Below are 20,274 nucleotides of genomic sequence, written 5' to 3'. Positions count from 1 at the left end.
ATCAAATACTACTATTAATTCTACTACTGAAAAAAAGGGGGGGGAAAACTGCGCTACACTCTAAACAATGTAATATGTGAATAAATGTGTGAAAAAATATATTCTGAAACATTAGTGAAACAATGAGTGAACTGCTGCTACTCTTTCCCTGAACACCAGAAAATACAAAACATATAAAAAATGAGTGCGCTGTACACTAAATAATCATAAACAATAATGAAACAAATAAATAGTGCTACATAAAAAATGTGCATAAATTCATAGAAATAATATAAGTCCACATTCATGTATTAAATAATAAGTAAGTCCAATATTCAATAACACAGTGCTGAGTGCTAAAGAAATCCTTCAATGGAAAGTGCATAGGTGTCCACAAATGCTTGACACAAAAGAAAAAAAAAAAATCAGCCTCTTACCAGACACTTTGATCTCCAATCAAGAGATCAAACGAGCAGCTGGTGTTCAGATCCCACACTGACACCCTAGTTAGCCATATCAAGGAGATCAATGGGAGATGAATAGACAACTCCAGGTTCACTGGAAGGAATCCATCACATCACACAGATAAATAAGGTGCACAAAGGCAGTGTAAATATTTAAAATTCCCAAGGTGTCAGACCACCAGCAGGAATGAGGTGACAGCGCAGGAAGCTCCTGCCTGAAGCACATTTCTCCAAAAATGGTTTCCTGTGGGATTGCAGTACTACTACTACTACTACTAATGATAATAATAATAACAACATATTAATAATATTATTTAAAAAAAATTAACATTAATACTATATGTATTATTATTACTATTATTATTATTAAAATAATAATAATAATAAATAATAATAATACATTTTAGAAAATACTACTATTACTAACACATTAATATTAATTATTTTGTTTTTAGAAAAATTAACATTAATACAATATTTAATAATATTAATAAAAATTATATATAGTATATTAATAATAATAGATTTTATAAAATACTACTACTACTAATAATATTAATTTTTTTTTTTTTAATTTTTTTTAAATAATAATATATTTTATAATACTTTAATATTTTTATTCACACCTTTTAAAACTGACAAATGGAACAGCACAGCCAAATACAAAGACTTTCTTATATTTACAATGATCCCTTTCTTTGTGCGACTTTGACAGGCTGTCATTTTGCTGTCATTGAGCTTTCCTGAGTGAACCTATCAGCTTCTTATATGTGAATATTGTCTGTAGAATGTCTGTATTCACTGTTTTTTTTTAAGATTGTCAGTGCTGACTTTCCTCTGAAAAACCGATTCCTGGCTATCATGCCAATCGTTTAACCACTTTACATATGAAGTCAAATTAGAGCTAGTGATCTGCACACAGGGGCGGACTGACCATTCGAGCACTCGAGCACTGCCCGAGGGCCCGGGGTCAGTAGGGGGCCCCATGAGAGGCCCCTGGTACATTTTTATTGTCTTTTTCATAGGTTTTTTTGGGTGTGGGTGAGGAAACAGGGGCCCCATGACCCCCTATTGCCCGGGGGCCCCATGAGTTGTCAGTCCACCCCTGTCTGCACATGTGTTTTGAGTCAGTGACTCATTATTTACTGGTGACAGTGGATTAGAATGATCAGGCAAGTAGCATTTCCAGGAGGTGAGGTCATCCATGGCAATCTTTGGGTTTCTTTCAGCATTTCATTGAGGATCTGAGAAGGTTTGGGGAAGTGCGCTCTACGAAGATTCATCCCAGGTACTCACCGGAAGTCCTCGTGTTCCCTCTCTTCCTGGTGGTCCTGGTTCTCCTGGCTTTCCCTAAAAAAACAAAGCAGATTTAATCAGCGATGCTGCAGAGTTATTCAGATGTATGGACATGCCTATGAAACGTAAGAACATTCACGTGGAACCCTCTGGATGAACTACAGATAGGAGTTTGTGGAACTCCAAATCTTTCCATCTCCTTAATTATAGCCAGATTGCAACCACTGGAAATAGTATCTGATGGGTAGGAAGTGATGAAAAATGAATACAAGCTGCTACTAAGTGAATATATTTAGGGATAACTGCAAGGTACATCAATAAAGTATCTTGAGGAGGACCTTCTTGGGTCCTCAATAAAGTATCTTGGGGAGGACCTTCTTGGGTCCTCAATAAAGTATCTTGGAGAGGACCTTCTTGGCTCTTCAATAATGTATCTTGGAGAGGACCTTCTTGGGTCCTCAATAAAGTATCATGAGGAGGACCTTCTTGGGTCCTCAAGTAAAGTATCTTTGGGAGGACCTTTTTAGGTCCTCAATAAAGTATCTTGAAAAGGACCTTTTTGGGTCCTCAATAAAGTTTCTCGGGGAGGACCTTTTCGGGTCCTCAATAAAGTATCTCGGGGAGGACCTTTTCAGGTCGTCAGTAAAGTATCTTCGAGAGGACCTTCTTGGGTTCTCAATAATGTATCTTGGAGAGGATCTTCTTGGGACCTCAATAAAGTATCTCGAGGAGGACCTTTTCGGGTCCTCAATAAATTATCTCGGGGAGGACCTTTTCGGCTCCTCAATAAAGTATCTCGGGGAGGACCTTTTCGGGTCCTCAATAAATTATCTCGGGGAGGACCTTTTCGGGTGCTCAATAAAGTATCTCGGGGAGGACCTTTTCGAGTCCTGAATAAAGTATCTCAGGGAGTACCTTTTCGGCTCCTCAATAAAGTATCTCGGGGAGGACCTTTTCGGGTCCTCAATAAATTATCTCGGGGAGGACCTTTTCGGGTCCTCAATAAAGTATCTCAAGGAGGACCTTTTTGGGTCCTCAATAAAGTATCTTGGAGAGGACCTTTTTGGGTCCTCAATAAATTATCTCGGGGAGGACCTTTTCGGGTCCTGAATAAAGTATCTCGGGGAGGACCTTTTTCGGGTCCTGAATAAAGTATCTCGGGGAGGACCTTTTTGGGTCCTCAATAAAGTATCTCGGGGAGGACCTTTTCGGGTCCTCAATAAAGTATCTCGGGGAGGACCTTTTCGGGTCCTCAATAAAGTACCTTGGGGAGGACCTTTTCCACCTTTTCTCTTGTTTATAGACGAAGGACACACCGAACAGATGCATACACATTTAATACTGGAATTTTTACAAATTGGATATAAATAAGTTCTACACAAAATATCAGTTAATTAATCAATACATGAAAATCTCAATGCATACATTGGAGAACTAGGTAAAATAACAAGCTGATTCATTGTATCCCAGCATATACGAGTGTAAAATACACATTATAATAATAAACAGGTTCCATTTCAAATGACCCTACAAGGCCAAATCAATAAAGTGCACCGTTCTATCTACGCGTTTCATGAATATTCATTCACTTCATGAGGAAAGGATGCCACATAATGTCTACAAAAACACAATTAAAAAAATCGGAAATGATATTTGAGCACCCCCTTAGGGCTCATGTACACTGCAGTTGATAAACTGACGTTCTGGATCTGTTCAGCGTTTTTTTTCAGCAGTCCCTGAATTCTCCCTAATGTTTTCCTATGTGTCCATGTACACATCGTCGTTTACAGTCATTTACAGGCAGTTGAGTTTACAGTCCTTTTTCTGAACGCACCAAACTTGCGTTCAGCAGTAGATTTTTCAAACGCTTGTATAGGCGGTTGCGTTTGAAACATTTTTTTAACTCTTCCATTTTCAGATGCTGTCCAGAGCCTTTTATTCATCATGAAAAATGCATGCAAAGTGTTTTCCAGGTACTCAAATGGACCCGGTACACCATACTTTGAGGTTTCACATGAAAAAAAAAATATGTTAGACACTGCTGCAATAATTTCTGCACAGAAATGAGCTGGAACACATCCAAACACCACAAAAAAAAAGACAGCTGATCTCAACACATACTGCTCTCTCTGCTTCTACTCTCTCTATTTCTCTCAAAATGTCTGAAATAGTTAATCTTTTACTGCATTCTGGGTATTTTGGAAGGTCTCCTGAGGTTATCTTAAAAAAAAGGTTCTAAACACAAACGCTCATAAATGCGGTATTCAAACGCGGCTAAACAGACGTTTTTTTAACCTACATTTTTCAGCAGTCAGTTTCCATCATTCAGAAGTGTCCTGTGTACATGGGGCCTTAAGAAGAATACGAGATGCTGCTCACACTACTGTCCTTTGCTCATAAAAACAAAACTATGAATCTTTTATCTTAGATTGTAAGCTCCATGGATCAGGGCCCTCCTAACCCTCTTGTATTGAACTGTATTGCTGCTGCATTGTCTCCCGTTACATTGTACAGCGCTGAGCAAACTGTTGGCTCCATATAAATCCTGTATTATAATATTTTATTAAAACTACAAGTCAGCTTGATAATTAGTAAAAAAAAATTGTATAACAAATGACCGCTCGTAAGAGCATAAAGCTACGTGCTTATGTATTGGTGAACTAAAACGAAAAACCCAACCAATGAGCTGCTGTTTTGATATTAATTAAACCAATTGCATGATGAAAGTGTGAGGCAATCCTCATAAAACAGCGCTTCACTTCATATCACAACAAAACATGGTTCTGGCCAGCTCAGTGGATTGCTGTAGGAAAGTCCTGGATTGTTTCTTGGATACACAGAATATAACTGGATATAACATTTATAGGTAAAGTTGATCCAGGGAATATCTGATTACCTCTCGGGGGATCAGGAAGGAATTTTTTTCCCAGCAGGAGCAAATTGGATCATGCTTTGCTGGGTTTTTTTTGCCTTCCTCTGGATCAACTGTGGGTATAGGATTATAACTTTTTTTTCTATGGTTGAACTGGATGGACTTTTTTCTTTTTTCAGCCAGACTAACTCTGTAACTATGAATAATAATGAAAAAAAAATTATATAAAAAATAATAAAAAAATATAAAATCAAATAAAATAAGAATTAACAGTTCTTCCACCAAGGTTTGACAGAGTGTGATAAGGAGAGTAAAATCCACTCTTGATACTTCTTGTAAGAACAGTCTCAATATCCCAAAGCACCACTGTGTCCTTTAAGTGGCTAGCGCCCCATCAAAATGAACACTCACCAGAGCATGGTGAAAACCAAGCATAACTAGATATCCTCTTGTTAAGCTTGCCAAAAACCACCATTCAGACAAATCCAATAGGTCCAGAGCTCCAGGTTGGTAATGTTATAAACCAGCTAATAACGCATGATCTCTGGGAGCGACGATCTGTAGCTGTATTGATCCTCCTCACAAGAGAACCCTTCAGCTAGATGTTCCCTTTAGCTCACCCAGTCACATGAGGGAGGAAGAAAGTGGGAAGCTCCCATAGCCATTCCAGTTGGCACAAAAAAATTTACTGTGACACTTCCATATGATGACCGATACAGGGTGTCTGTCCCGGGATTTGTCAAAGAGACCAATGGAACCCCAAGAGGACAATCAAAGAGTGGCACCAGAGGGCACATAGATGGAATTAAATGATTCTGAGAATCCATTGTCCCACCAAAGGAAGACAGAAAAACCTGGATGGAGGCACAGCACTATATACACCAGATCACAATTCAGTTTATCATTTGCTGGAATTTTTTAAAAGTCGAAAAATATTTATGGTTCAGGTGATGCTCTAACCTGCCTTCTTAGCACCGACGCAGGGGCGTATTTACCGCAAGGCAAACAAGGCATTTGCCTAGGGCAGCATTTTTCAGGGGGGCAGCCCCCCGAAAAAAGGGATGGAAGAAGAGACACACGCAGCATGGGGACCAGGTGGGATCTGAGAGAGACTGCGGTCTGCTTGATGGTGTATGCAGAGCCTGATTCTTGGTGGTGGGGTTGCCAGTGTATGGGGGGTATGGAAGGCTCTCTCTTGCGTGTGGGCTGGGGTGTTGGTCAATGTCAGGCTCTCTTCATGGGGAAGGGGGGTGTTGGCCAGTGTCAGGGTCTCTCCTCCATGGGGGAGGTGATTTTTGTATTGCCTAGGGCAGCACGAGAACCTAAATACACCACACATTTCTTGGTTGATTAGGTCTCTTAAAGCGCATTCTTTTTCATTTAGTCTTCTGCAAAGAATATTATACACATGTGATGGTTTGTGGACGTCATACCACCAAACCTATCCGCAGTGTGTCTGTGGGATTTGTGACCATTCAGCCAAAAAGACCATTTGTGAGGTCAGGCAGTGATGTTGAATGAAAAGACATTCCTTCAAGCCCTGTTTACAGGCACTGACGGTTCCAAATTTTTATTTACCGATTAACAAACATTTCCGCATGTCCCACATAGGGTAGTCCATCCACTTTAATGGGCTTCCCTATGCATGTTTGTCACGACACAGAAGCTCAAGAGGCGAAATTTTGTCTCCAAGCCAGGTGCATTTTTACACGCTTTGCATTCCGTGATTTTCGCACATTTTGGAGTTTGACAAGTGCAGCAAAAATTGCACCACATTTAGGGCGCCATTAAGAATGAATATAAAGGTGTGACCAGAAAGCTTATACTCACCTGGTCCTTCGCTCCAGTGGAAAATGGCCCTCCCCTATGATCCAGCGGTGGATGGTTCCTGACATCCTCACGTCCAGAGCAATTCTACGGGCGTTATGATGTCAAGAACAGTCCACTGCACAAGACCGCTAGACTGAAGGGGGGTGGGGGAACAGGAGCTGCAGGGACCAGTCTTGTCCTGGGAGGATTGGAGGATTAGGTAAGTATATCTCTGCTCTCCTCTTTACTACAAAAAAAACCCAGCAGTTTACCCTGAGATCAGCTTTACTTGTTTGCAATATCCACAAACTTCACATGAGATCAATCCACTTATGGATGTGTGAAACTAAGCTAACACTCTCAGCCCTGGTTCACACTGGATCCGACTGTACAGCTTCACTTGAAGTCGCACAATTTCAAAGTTGGATGGCAGTGTGACTTCAAGTGCGACTTTATAGACATCTGTGCATCTTCGTGCACGGATGTCTATGCAAGTCGCACCCAAAATCAGCAAAAGTAGTGCAGGAACTACTTTTCAAATCGTTGCAACTCTGATGAAGTCGGAGTCGCACCGATAAGTGCGGTTCATCCAACTATCATTGGATGCGATTTGTCAAATCACATGACAATTCGCAACAGTGTGAACCAGGGCTCAATCTTAAATGTTAGTTGTCAACAGCAACATGCAACACATGAATGAAACAAAGAAATTACATTTGTATAATAATTTCAATATACTGGAAACAAATTATCTTGGTGTCTCCACCCTATTCTCCATCCACAGCATGACCTTTAAAAAAAATCCACACAAAAGAATTACTTTTGCACAAATATGAACAAATGGATAGTTGAGCTGACCACTATACAACTCAAGAGGTTAAAAGATAACTTGAATTTATTCAGATTTTTTGTGAAACTTAATAGTAATTCCTTTATGTGGATTTTTTAAAAATTAAAATTATTATATACAGTAAATGTCATTTTTTTAATTCATTTATGTTGCTCTGTGGGAGCAGTTCTGTGATAGTTATAGAAAGATGTGTGCACAGGTGTCAGGAATGGACTTGCCAATAGTGGTGGGACTCACCTGCCTTGTGGGTTGCAGTACCAGGGCTGGCCAGCGGGTGCTCTCAGCAACCAGAGGCTCACTCCTGCAGTCAGCCAAAACACCTGAGGCTGATTGCAGAAGGTGCATATAAGGAATGACCAGGCCTGTGATCTGGGCCTTGGTGTATGTTTCCCAAGAGCCCCTGTACCTGCATCCTGTCTGCTTCCTGTCTGATCCTGCTTGATCCCTGACTCTGATTGAACTCCGCCTGTCCTGACCTCTGCTATTCCTGACCACTCTCCAGTCTGCTCCTTTGTACCTTGTCTGCCTGATTGTTCCTGACCCGGCCCGTCTGACTATGCTCTGCCTGCTCCTTTGTACCTTGCCTGCCCGTTTGCTACTGACCCGGCCTGCCCGACTACGCTTAGTATTGTTCTTTTGTTATCTGTTGGGGGTTTTGGTTTGGTTTGTTTGCACTGTGTTTATGTTTAGTCTTGCACTGCGTTTATGTATTGTTTAGTCTTAAATAAATTATATTGTTTATACTATATCTGAAGCCTGCGTTTCCCTGTGTCAGTCCACACACCTCTGGTCATACCCGGAGCCCTGACAACAGGTGTTACATGTTGCCGGTTGCAAACAACACACTACTGAGAGTGCTAGCTTCATTTCTATTACATTTGAGACAGGACCTTGGGCAGTTCAAAACTGTTGTACATACTGCATGGATTTAACAAGTTTGTGGAATTTGCAACCAAAATAAAACCAATAATTTGAGGTAGTGCAGAACTACCGCAGTGGACTGCTTTTCTAAGGGAGCAATGAATAAAGCTCCTTAAAGCAGAGCTCCACTCAAAAGTGGAAACTCCGCTTATTTTCCTCCTTCCCCCCTCCATTGCCATATGTGGCACCTTTTGGGGGGAGCAGGTATCTGGTTTTGACAGGTACCCGCTCCCACTTCCGGCTCAGTTCGCCGTGGCGAAGTGAGCTGGAAGTTCGGCCCCCTCCTCCCTCCCTCAGTCTCCTGGGAACTTTCACAGGTCCCAGAAGACTGCCAGACTGATTAGGAGGCGAAGCGCAACTCGCACATGTGCAGTGGGCACCAGGCTGTGAAGCCGCAAGCTTTCACAGCCTGGTGCCCACAGTTGAGATTCAGGTGCTGTGGAGGAAAGAAAGGGAGAAGGGACTGCACGGGTAAGCACATTGCTGCACTCCGGGACAGGTAAGTGTGTGTTTATTAAAAGTCAGCAGCTATAGTTTTTGTAGCTGCTGATTTTTAATAAAACACAAAAACAGCTGGAACCCCGCTTTAAAGTTGTAACCCCCTTTTTTTAAAATGGCAAACATGTCATACTTAGCTGCTCTGTGTAAAGGTTTTGGCCCCGATCCTTTTCTTCTGTGGTCCTCCTTCCTGCCAAGTTCCCCCATAGCAAGCTGCTGGATCTCAAGCTGCACTGTGTGTGCTCACTGACACACACAGTGGGACTTGGCCCCGCCTTTGTCCCCTCCTCACAGGCTGTGATTGACAGCAGCTGGAGCCAATGGCCAGTAAGGATAGATATAGCAGAGAGCCACTGCTCTCAGGCACAGCACTGGATAGGGCTCAGGTGAGTATAAAGGGGGCGGCGCAGGGGGGCAGTAAATATCTTAATAGATACAGAGAGAAAATAAAGGAAGGAATTGAGGCAAAGGATGGAGAAAGCAAGATTGACTGTAAGGCATAGAAAGAAAGACAGCGATAGAAGTAGAAGAGGGAAGGAGTGAAGCAGAGAGAGACAGTGAAGTACAGAGTGTAAGAGCAGAGAAAGAGAGAGAGAAATGGGCAGCACAGTGGCTAAATGGTTAGCACTTCCACCTGGCAGTACTTGGGTCATTGGTTCAAATCCCAACCACGGCACCACCTGCCTGATGCTTGCATGTTCTCCCTGTGCCTGCGTGGGTTTCCTCCGGGTACTCCGGTTTCCAAAGACATGCTGGTAGGATAATTGGCTCCTGTCTAAATTGGCCCTAGTATGTGTATGTATGAATGTGAGTTAGGGACCTTAAATTGTACACCCCTTGAGGGTTAGGGACTGATGTGAATGTACAATATATATGTAAATTGACGGCACTATATAAGTACCTGAAATAAATAAAATAAATTCTGATGGGAGAGGGATGGATAATAAAGAGGAAGAGAGATAAAGGGTGAGCAGGCAAAAGAGAGAGAAGTATAAAATATAAAGATAAAACGGCATATAAGTGAGCACTAAAGGTGAGCTGCTGTAACACCGAAAGGCACCAAAAACCTTCTAAGACCAACTGATATATTAAGGTGCAGCGCTAGAATCATAAATCTAATATAATGCAATCACTAATGAAATGATAAAGTGCAGATGCTAACAACGGAAGTGATGAATCAATCATCACAGGTAAATCCATAAAGTGACAAATATTGCAAATGCTCATTCCCAAAGGCAGGTAAAAGATATAGTGACAATAGTGCAAAGGCACATTCAGGAAAGTAAAGATGGTGCTATAAGTGACAAAATCTGTATAACAATAAATAAATGTGAGGCTTCAAATGAAGTGATCCTCTGTGTATCTTCCGGGGATAAAATAATAGAATTACGCACTCACCAGATGCATAATTCCATCAAGCATTTGAGAAATATTACATCTCAGTGGGCCAGCTGGATCCTCTTAAGGACACCTCTATCCCAGTATGGACTTCCCTCTGGGTCATCAGTGGAATGCAGCACCTCTCACCTCCTTTCTAGGTGGGCTCTGTGGGTGGTAAGGCTCAGCAAGAGCCCCAAGAAAGGATGCCAAAATAGTGTGATACCAGAAGGTGGCTCCTGGACCATATGGTGGATGCGGCGGCGTGACGTCAGCATGTAGGCTCCTCGCTGATGCATTTCGTGTGCACGCATGTTCTAAAAGGGAACCCTTTTATCGTACGAACCTGACATCGGGGGGGTTTTATTCACAATTCATCCCCCGGAACTGGGGACACCCTACATGTCTCCATATAGAGAACCGGACACCAAAAAATCATCACATACGGGACCTTGTGTCCGCTATGTGATGAAAAAAAAAATTTTATTGGAAAAAAATAAAGTTAGACCCATGCACATAACATCCCCCTCCCCCCAAAAAAAATTTGAGGACCCTCACATATATGCACGTACGATCGTAAACGCACACATCAACTCTGGTAGCAAAAGGGCTAAAGAAAGTAAAATACAGAGGGAGAGAGAGATCTTTTATTCATCCATAGTCTTCTTTTTAAATAATTTGACCAGTTGTGGACACTGGACGTACTACACATGCTCAAAAGACATTCATCAAAGTACACAGGGCATGTGTACTACGTCATGTCCTTCTGTCCCACTGCTGCTCCCTTCCTCACAATTGCTGGAAATTCTTGGCTGTCAAAATGACAGCCAGGAGTTGCTGTGTAAATACAGAGGTTTGGAAGCTGCTGCTCTGAAAAGCATGCAGTGTTTATAAACATTGTTCAGAAGCAAGATAGGAAGATACAAAATAACATTGTTACTTTTATATCTACTCATCTATTCATCTGCAGATCAATGGGATAAGCTTTCATCTCTATACGATGTCAGTTAAAGAAACCCAACAATGTAAAAAGAAAAGTCTGCAAAAATAACATTTGTTACTACCAGTATTTAATTGTATTTTCCTATTTTATTTGTTCCTCTTTAATTTTAAGTTTATTCTAATCAGCCTTAATTAAGGCTGGCCACACAGGCTGAGCGAAAAGAAAAATGACCCAATTCCCCCATCCGCATATTTGAGGTGGATGGAGGAATCACTGCTGAGCTATTGTGTTCTGATGGCAGGGAGCCTACTCTGTCATTAGAACACACTGATCAGTGTTGCAGGATATAGCCAGCGGCGTTGATCATTCAGGAAAAACTTGCAGGCTGGTTGTACAGAAGACGATCGGTAGTCAATCAATCCGCCCACGCCCTGCTAAATCGGCCAAATTTAAATCCATGTATGGCCATCTTAACTCACTCTTCCCTTTTTCCTACTGATTGATTTTATACAATTTTTAAAAAATATTTATATTTAAACATTTTTTTCATTGGTATTTGTTTTGTTGTTACTTTGTTACATGTGGTAAAATTAAAAAAATATATATTTTATTTAACTTTAAAATGCTTTGTTCCAGAATATTAATTTTGGTGTAATTTTAAAGTGTTACTAAACCCAGGACCCTGCATTCACTATATCTGCTCTCCCCGGACCCTGCATTCACTATATCTGCTCTCCCCGGACCCTGCATTCACTATATCCACTCTCCCCAGACCCTGCATTCACTATATCCGGTCTCCCCGGACCCTGCATTCACTATATCTGCTCTCCCCGGACCCTGCATTCACTATATCTAGTCTCCCCAGACCCTGTATTCACTATATCTGGTCTCCCCGGACCCTGCATCCACTATATCCGGTCTCCCCGGACCCTGCATTCACTATATCCGGTCTCCCCGGACCCTGCATTCACTATATCCGGTCTCCCCAGACCCTGCATTCACTATATCTGGTCTCCCCAGACCCTGCATTCACTATATCTGGTCTCCCCAGACCCTGCATTCACTATATCTAGTCTCCCCAGACCCTGCATGCACTATATCTGGTCTCCCCGGACCCTGCATTCACTAGATCTAGTCTCCCCGACCCTACATTCACTATATCTGCTCTCCCCGGACCCTGCATTCACTATATCTAGTCTCCCCGGACCCTGCATTCACTATATCTGGTCTCCCCGGACCCTGCATTCACTATATCTAGTCTCCCCGGACCCTGCATTCACTATATCTGGTCTCCCCGGACCCTGCATTCACTATGTCTGGTCTCCCCGGACCCTGTATTCACTATATCTGGTCTCCCCGGACCCTGCATTCACTATATCTAGTCTCCCCGGACCCTGCATTCACTATATCTGGTCTCCCCGGACCCTGCATTCACTATATCTAGTCTCCCCAGACCCTGCATTCACTAGATCTGGTCTCCCCGGACCCTGCATTCACTATATCCAGTCTCCCCGGATCCTGCATTCACTATATCTGGTCCCCCCGGACCCTGCATTTACTAGATCTGGTTTCCCCGGAGCCGGCATTCACTATATCCAGTCTCCCCCGACTCTGCATTTACTATATCCGCTCTCCCCGGACCCTGCATTCACTATATCCGCTCTCCCCGGACCCTGCATTCACTATATCCGGTCTCCCCGGACCCTGCATTCACTATATCTGGTCTTCCCAGACCCTGCAGTCACTATATCCGCTCTCCCCGGACCCTGCATTCACTAGAGCTGTTCTCACACAGTACACGGAACATGGAAATTCAATTATTTTAGTAAATATAAACTTCTAAATACCTTTTTTCATCAGCAGTTAGAGCAGTCTTATGACTTCTATCAGTGTCCAGCCGAGCACTGGTTAAAGCTTGTAGGATGAGTTTTCTTTCTGCTCTAGGAAGATGCAGAAGCCCTGACCTCTGTCTGGACAGTGCTGATTGACCCTGTGCTTATCACATGCACTCTCCAAAAAAAAGAAACCTCTCTAGAAATACACACCAAACTGAGCATGTACAGACTGTCTTCACAATATATATCTTATCAGGAGATAAGAAGGGGGCACTGGCAGAAGGGGAGGATAAGACGGGATCAAACAGCGTTTTTACACAATGTAGAGGATTAACCCCTTAGGTTCCACAGTGAGTATAACAAGCATGCTTTACTGCATCTACAGACTGATTGTACTGTTGTGAGTTTAGTAACACTTTAAATGGGACAAATGACAGGACCCTGGGTTTATTTTTGCCTTCCTCTGGATCAACTGTGGGTGGAGGATTATAACTTTTTTTTTTCTATGGTTGAAGTGGATGGACTTTTGTCTTTTTTCAGCCAGACTAACTATGTATTATTATTATTATACAGGATTTATATAGCACCAACAGTTTGCTCAGCGCTTTACAATATAAGGGAGACAGTACAATTACAGTACATTTCAGTACAGAAGGAATAGGAGGGCCCGGCTCGTGCAGCTTACAATCTAAAGGAAGGGGGAGGTGATACAAAAGGTGATAGCTGCGGGGGATGATCTGGTGGAGGTGATTCAAGTACAGTTCTTAGGTGGAGGTGGGATAGGCTTCCCTGAAGAAGTGAGTTTTCAAAGATCGCCTAAAGGCAGACAGGGTGGGGGCTGACCAGACATACTGTGGTAGGGAATTCCAGAGGATGGGAGAGGCTCTGGAGAAGTCCTGGAGGCGAGCGTGGGAGGAGGTGATGAGGGAGCTAGAGAGGAGGATATCATGGGAGGAGCGGAGTGGGCAATTTGGGCGGTATCTGCAGATGAGGTTGGCGATGTAGCTAGGGGCAGTGTTGTGGATGGCTTTGTAAGCTGTGGTCAGTATTTTGAATTTGATACATTGGGTTAGTGGAGGTCAGTGGAGGGATTGGCAGAGAGGGGCAGCCTTCGCTGATCGGTTGGTAAGGTGGATGAGTCTAGCAACAGTCGCTGATCGGTTGGTAAGGTGTATGAGTCTAGCAGCAGTCGCCGATCGATTGGTAAGGTGTATGAGTCTAGCAGCAGTCGCCGATCGATTGGTAAGGTGTATGAGTCTAGCAGCAGTCGCCGATCGGTTGGTAAGGTGTATGAGTTTAGCAGCAGTCGCTGATCGGTTGGTAAGGTGTATGAATCTAGCGGCAGTCGCCGATCGGTTGGTAAGGTGTATGAGTCTAGCAGCAGTCGCCGATCGGTGGTAAGGTGTATGAGTCTAGCAGCAGTCGTCGATCGATTGGTAAGGTGTATGAGTCTAGTAGCAGTCGCCGATCGATTGGTAAGGTGTATGAGTCTAGCAGCAGTCGACGATCGATTGTTAAGGTGTATGAGTCTAGCAGCAGTCGCTAATCGATTGGTAAGCTGTATGAGTCTAGCAGCAGTCGCTGATTGATTGGTAAGGTGTATGAGTCTAGCAGCAGTCGCCGATCGGTTGGTAAGGTGTATGAGTCTAGCAGCAGTCGCTGATCGATTGGTAAGGTGTATGCGTCTAGCAGCAGTTGCCGATCGGTTCCTAAGGTGTATTAGTCTAGCAGCAGTCGCTGATCGATTGGTAAGGTGGATGAGTCTAGCAGCAGTCGCTGATCGATTGGTAAGGTGTATGAGTCTAGCAGAAGTCGCCGATCGGTTGGTAAGGTGTATCAGTCTAGCAGCAGTCGCCGATCGGTTGGTAAGGTGTATGAGTCTAGCAGCTGTCCCTGATCGATTGGTAAGGTGTATGAGTCTAGCAGCAGTCCCTGATCGATTGGTAAGGTGTATGAGTCTAGCAGCAGTCGCCGATCAGTCGGTAAGGTGTATGAGTCTAGCAGCAGTCGCTGATCGGTTGGTAAGGTGTATGAGTCTAGCAGCAGTCGCTGATCGATTGGTAAGGTGTATGAGTTTAGCAGCAGTCGCTGATCGGTTGGTAAGGTGTATGAGTCTAGCAGCAGTCGCTGATCGGTTGGTAAGGTGTATGAGTCTAGCAGCAGTCGCTGATCGGTTGGTAAGGTGTATGAGTCTAGCAGCAGTCGCCGATCGATTGGTAAGGTGTATGAGTCTAGCAGCAGTCGCCGATCGGTTGGTAAGGTGTATGAGTCTAGCAGCAGTCGCTGATCGGTTGGTAAGGTGTAAGAGCGGCAGAATTTAGCCAGTAATTAGATGTGGGGCACAAAGGAGAGTTCAGAGCTCAGGATTACGCCTAGCACCTTGTAACTATGTAACTATGACCCAACCAGGGGCGGACTGACAACTCATGGGGCCCCCAGGCAATAGGGGATCATGGGGCCCCTGTGTCCTTGCCCAAACTCAAAAAACCCTATGAAAAAGGTACCAGGGGCATCTCATGGGGCCCCCTACTGACCCTGGGCCCTCAGGCAGTGCCCAAGTTTCCAAATGGTCAGTCCGCCTCTGGACCCAACACCAATGAAAGTAAAACGGACACTTGTTGAGGAATTGAATAACAAATAAAATCATTTTTGTAAGACGATATCATCGTAAGAAAGCCTAGTCTGTCCTAACAAAACAAATGTATATATGTATTATTTATGTTACATATAGAGATCACAGGGTCCGTAGCAGAAACGTTGAGATTGCCGTGGTCCATAGACGGTGTACATATGCTAGAGATGAATTGGATAAAATGTTAAAATTCATGAGCTGTGATCGCTGCTGGTGCGATTTCCTACAGCTAATACTATGCCATGCAAATCACACTTTCCCTGAACGTGACTTCAGTGAAAATAAATGATCCGAGAATTATTCATCAACGTTTTCAAGCTACAAAATCCCAGCAAAGCAAATCCAGGAGACTTGTAAGCTGCCGCCTCTCTGTGAAGCTGCTAGGGATCAATACAGCGTATGTGTTTGAGGATTCTCGCTCACGACGCTGATAAATGACCATGGAGCTGACTCCGGCGCACTACATGAACAGCAGGAAGAGACAAGTTATACTCACCGGGGCTGCGGTAATTGGTGTTGGTGTTAGAGGTTGAAAAAAGAAACAGCGAGCATCAAAGCAGAAAGTGTCACGTAATTCTGGAATCATGTTTATGCATTAACCACTTCCAGTCCGGACACTTGCACCCCCTTCCTGTCCAGGCCAATTTGCAGCTTTCAGCGCTATTGCACTTTGAATGACAATTGCGCGGTCATGCAACACTGTACCCATATGAATTTTTTACCATTTTTTTTAGACAGATAAAGCTTTATTTTGGTGGTATTTATTCACCACTGGGATTTTTTTTTTTGCTATATAAATGAAAAAGTACAAAAATCTTGAAAAAAAAGTGTTTTTCTTATAAACGTTTGCAAATAAATAATATTTCATCATAAATCTTGGCCAAACTTTATTTGGTTATCTTTTCAGTACAAAAAATAACCCAAATTAGTTTATAACCAAAAATTATGATTTTTTTAAATTTTTCTTTTACATTTTTCTTTTATCATTTATTTATTTATTTATCGAGTTTATATAGCGCCAAAGGGTTTGCTCAGCGCTGTACAATAGAGGGGGGGACAATACATGAAACAGAACAGTAACATCAAACAGCACACGAGGGGTTAGAGGGCCCTACTCTTTCGAGCGTACAATCTAGGAGGGAGGGGGTAGAGGCACAGGAGGAAACGGCTGTGGGGGATGGAGTGGTAGGAGGAGGGAAGGGCAGCGGCTGTTAGGTGAGGGTGGGGTAGGCTTCCCTGAAGAGGTGGGTTTTCAGGGAGCGCCTGAAGGTGAGGAGGGAAGGTGACAGTCTGATGGATTGGGGTAGTGAGTTCCAGAGGATGGGGGAGGACCTGGAGAAGTCTTGCAGTCGTGCGTGGGAGGAGGAGACCAGGGAGCAAGATAGAAGGAGGTCCTGTGAAGAGCGAAGGGTACGGGTAGGGTGGTACCTGGGAATCAGGTTGGTGAGGTAGTTAGGGGCAGTGTTGTGAATGGCCTTATAGGTCAGGGTGAGCAATTTAAATTTAATGCGTTGGGCAATGGGGAGCCAGTGGAGGGAGAGGCAGAGGGGGGTGGCAGAGGTGGAGCGGTTGGTGAGGTGGATGAGTCTAGCCACTGAGTTCAGGATGGTCTGAAGCGGGGAGAGCCTGCACTGGGGTAGGCCGATGAGGAGGGAGTTGCAGTAGTCAAGGCGTGAGATAATCAGGGAGTGTACTAGTAGTTTAGTGGTGTCTAGGGTAAGGAAGGAGCGTATCTTGGAGATGTTCCGGAGGTGGAGCCTGCATGTGTTTGTGAGAGATTTGATATGAGGTTGAAAGGAAAGGTTTGAGTCCAGAATGACGCCAAGGACCCTGGCTTGCTGGGCGGGATTGATGGTGGTGTTGTTGGTAGTGATGGAAAGGATGGGGGGGGGGGCGCGGGCTGGGGGGAAGATGAGAAGCTCGGTTTTGGAGAGGTTGAGTTTGAGGAAATGGAGCGACATCCAGTCAGAGATGTCGTTTAGGAGGTGAGTGATGCGGGCGGAGAATGTGGGGGTGAGGTGAGGGGTGGATAGGTAGATTTGAGTATCATCGGCATAGAGGTGGTAGTTGAAGCCGTGGGAGTGTATGAGTTTGCCAAGGGAGGAGGTGTAGATGGGGAGGAGAAGGGGTCCAAGGACAGAGCCCTGGGGGACCCCAACAGAGAGGGGGAGTGAGGAGGAGGTGGCACCGTTGTAGGAAACGCTGAAGGAGCGTTGGGATAGATAGGACGAGAACCAGGAGAGAGCGGTGTCTCTGATGCCAAGGGAGAGTAGTTTATTAAGGAGGAGGGGGTGGTCGACTGTGTCAAAGGCCGCGGAGAGGTCTAGGAGGAGGAGGACAGAGTAGTCGCCTTTGGCTTTGGCGGTTAGTAGATCGTTGGTGATTTTGAGGAGGGCAGTTTCAGTGGAGTGTAGGGGACGGAAGCCGGACTGTAGTGGGTCAAGGAGGTTGCTGTCAGTCAGGTGGGCGCTTAGGCGATTGAAGACCAAGCGCTCAAGGAGCTTGGAAGTGAGTGGCAGCAGGGAAATTGGTCTGAGGTTGTTGAGGTCAGTGGGGTCCAGGGAGGGCTTTTTGAGTATGGGGGTGATGTGCGCATGTTTTAGGGGGGAGGGGAAGACGCCAGTAGAGAGGGAGAGATTAAAGATGTGGGTAAGGGAGCGGATGAGGGAAGAGGGGGGTGACCGGAGGAGTTGGGAGGGGATAGGGTCCAGGGGGCAGGTAGTGAGGCGGGCTTCTGAGAAGACTCTGCTGACTTCCTCAGTGGTAGTAGGGCTGAAGGAGTGCAGTGATGGGGGGGTTACGGTAGGCAGGGCCTTGGGTGTGATGGGGGGCAGTGCCGTTGCGAGGTCAGAGGAGGGGAGAGATGAGGGGGTGATGGAAGGGGGGAGGCTAGATGGGGAGGTAGATTGCAAGTTGACTATGTCCTTGCGGATTGCGTCAATCTTGTTGTGGAGATGAGTGGCAATTTCGTGGGCGGTGAGTGAGGTACTAAGTGGAGGAGGGGGGGGAGAGAGCAGGGAGTTGAAGGTGGAGAAGAGTCGGCGAGGGCAGGTGGAGAGGGTGTTAATCAGGTTAACAAAGTAGGCCTGCTTGGCGGCGTGGAGGGAGGAGGTGTAGGTGAGGAAGGCAGATTTGTAGAGGGAGAATGCATGAGGGGACCTGGTTTTGCGCCATAGTCTCTCCAGCGCACGGCTGCGACGTTTGAGGCATTTAGTGTGGTCGTTCTGCCATGGTTGGAGCGGTCTGGGTTTGATGTTGCGTGTGGTTAGGGGTGCCAGAGAGTCTAGGGTAGCTGATAGTGAGTCGTTGTACGTGTTAGTGGCTAGGTCAGGACATGACAGTGGAAGGATGCTGTCACATGGTACTCGACTGTTGTGAATAGCCTTGTACCATGTGACCTCTGTGATCATTCACAGATTTCACATGTAGTAAGCAATGATGTCAGAAGTGACATCTTGCTTACTACTCTGCATGTGATCACTGATTGGCCAATCAGTGATCACATGATCGGAACCTCACACAGAGGTCCCGTATGACGATCGGTATTCATGTGAACACTGATTGGCCAATTATTTGGTTATCTTTTCAGTAAAGAAAAATAACCCAAATTAGTTAATAACCAAAAATTATGATCTTTTAAAAATGTTTTACATTTTTATTTTATATTATTATTTATGGGGTTTTTTCTACATACTGTCACCCTAGCAGTACAGTGTGACCATGGTGACACTGTACTACTTGTGGGGGGTGATGAAGATTTTTTTCTTTTTCTTTTTTTTTACACTGATTGCTTTTACACCCATAAAGGCTGTAAAAGCAATAATTTCTCCTCTCTGGCTGCATTCTTGAAGCCATTGAGACACACTGTGAGAGCTGTGATTGGTCACAGCTTTTCACATGGTACTCGGTTGTTGTGGCTAGCCTTGTACCATGTGACCTCTGTGATCATTCACAGATTTCACATGTAGTAAGCAATGATGTCAGAAGTGACATCTTGCTTACACCTATTCATGTGAACACTGATTGGCCAATTATTTTATTATCTTTTCAGCAAAAAAAAAACCCAAATTAGTTTATAATCAAAAATTATGATTTTTTTATTATTTTTTTTACATTTTTTTTTTTTTATATTATTGTTTATGTTTTTTTTTTCTACATACTGTCGTCCTAGCAGTACAGTGTCACCATGGTGACACTGTACTACTTGTGGGGGGTGATAAAGATTTTTATTTTTTTTTTACACAGATTGCTTTTACACCCATAAAGGCTGTAAAAGCAATCATTTCTCCTTCTCTCTGGCTGCATTCTTGCAGCCATTAAGAACTACTGTGTGAGCTGTGATTGGTCACAGCTTGTCACATGGTACAAGGCTGTAGTGAATAGTCTTGTACCATGTGACCTCTGTGATCATTCACAGATTTCACACATAGTAAGCATTGATGTCAGAACACTGATTGGCCAATTATTTTTTTATCTTTTCAGTAAAAAAAAAAACCCAAATTAGTTTATAATCAAAAATTATGATTTTTTTATTTTTTTTTTCCATTTTTATTTTTTTTTATATTATTATTTATGTCAGAAGTGACATCTTGCTTACTACTCTTCATGTGATCACTGATTGGCCAATCAGTGATCACATGATCGGGACCTCACACAGAGGTCCGGAGGACACAGTGGGCACCGGATCGCGGTGCTGCGCACTCCCAGGGAGCGCGCACAGTCCATAATGGCGGGTGCCGTTTATGAACGGCAACTAGTCCCTGGACTGCCACCGTCCGGCTGTTTATATACATGGGCT

At 44.0% G+C, this 20,274-nt stretch overlaps 1 protein-coding gene across 1 annotated transcript in view; it reads right to left on the bottom strand.

Moving 5' to 3' along the window:
• Positions 1–20,274, bottom strand: part of COL22A1 (collagen type XXII alpha 1 chain) — a 665,084-nt gene that overhangs the window by 87,044 nt on the left and 557,766 nt on the right. Inside the window, exon 53 of the mRNA XM_089654647.1 lies at positions 1,740–1,793. Within this exon, the coding sequence (XP_089510773.1) occupies positions 1,740–1,793 (54 nt within the window). The remainder of the gene's footprint in view (positions 1–1,739; positions 1,794–20,274) is intronic.

This window comes from Staurois parvus, unplaced genomic scaffold (assembly GCF_062004578.1).
Source record: "Staurois parvus isolate SC_StPar_1 unplaced genomic scaffold, SC_StPar_1.0 ptg000783l, whole genome shotgun sequence".
In the NCBI taxonomy this organism is placed as follows: Eukaryota; Metazoa; Chordata; class Amphibia; order Anura; family Ranidae; genus Staurois; species Staurois parvus.
Note: the sequence above shows the minus strand (reverse complement) of the source record. Positions and strands in the feature narration are given on the sequence as shown.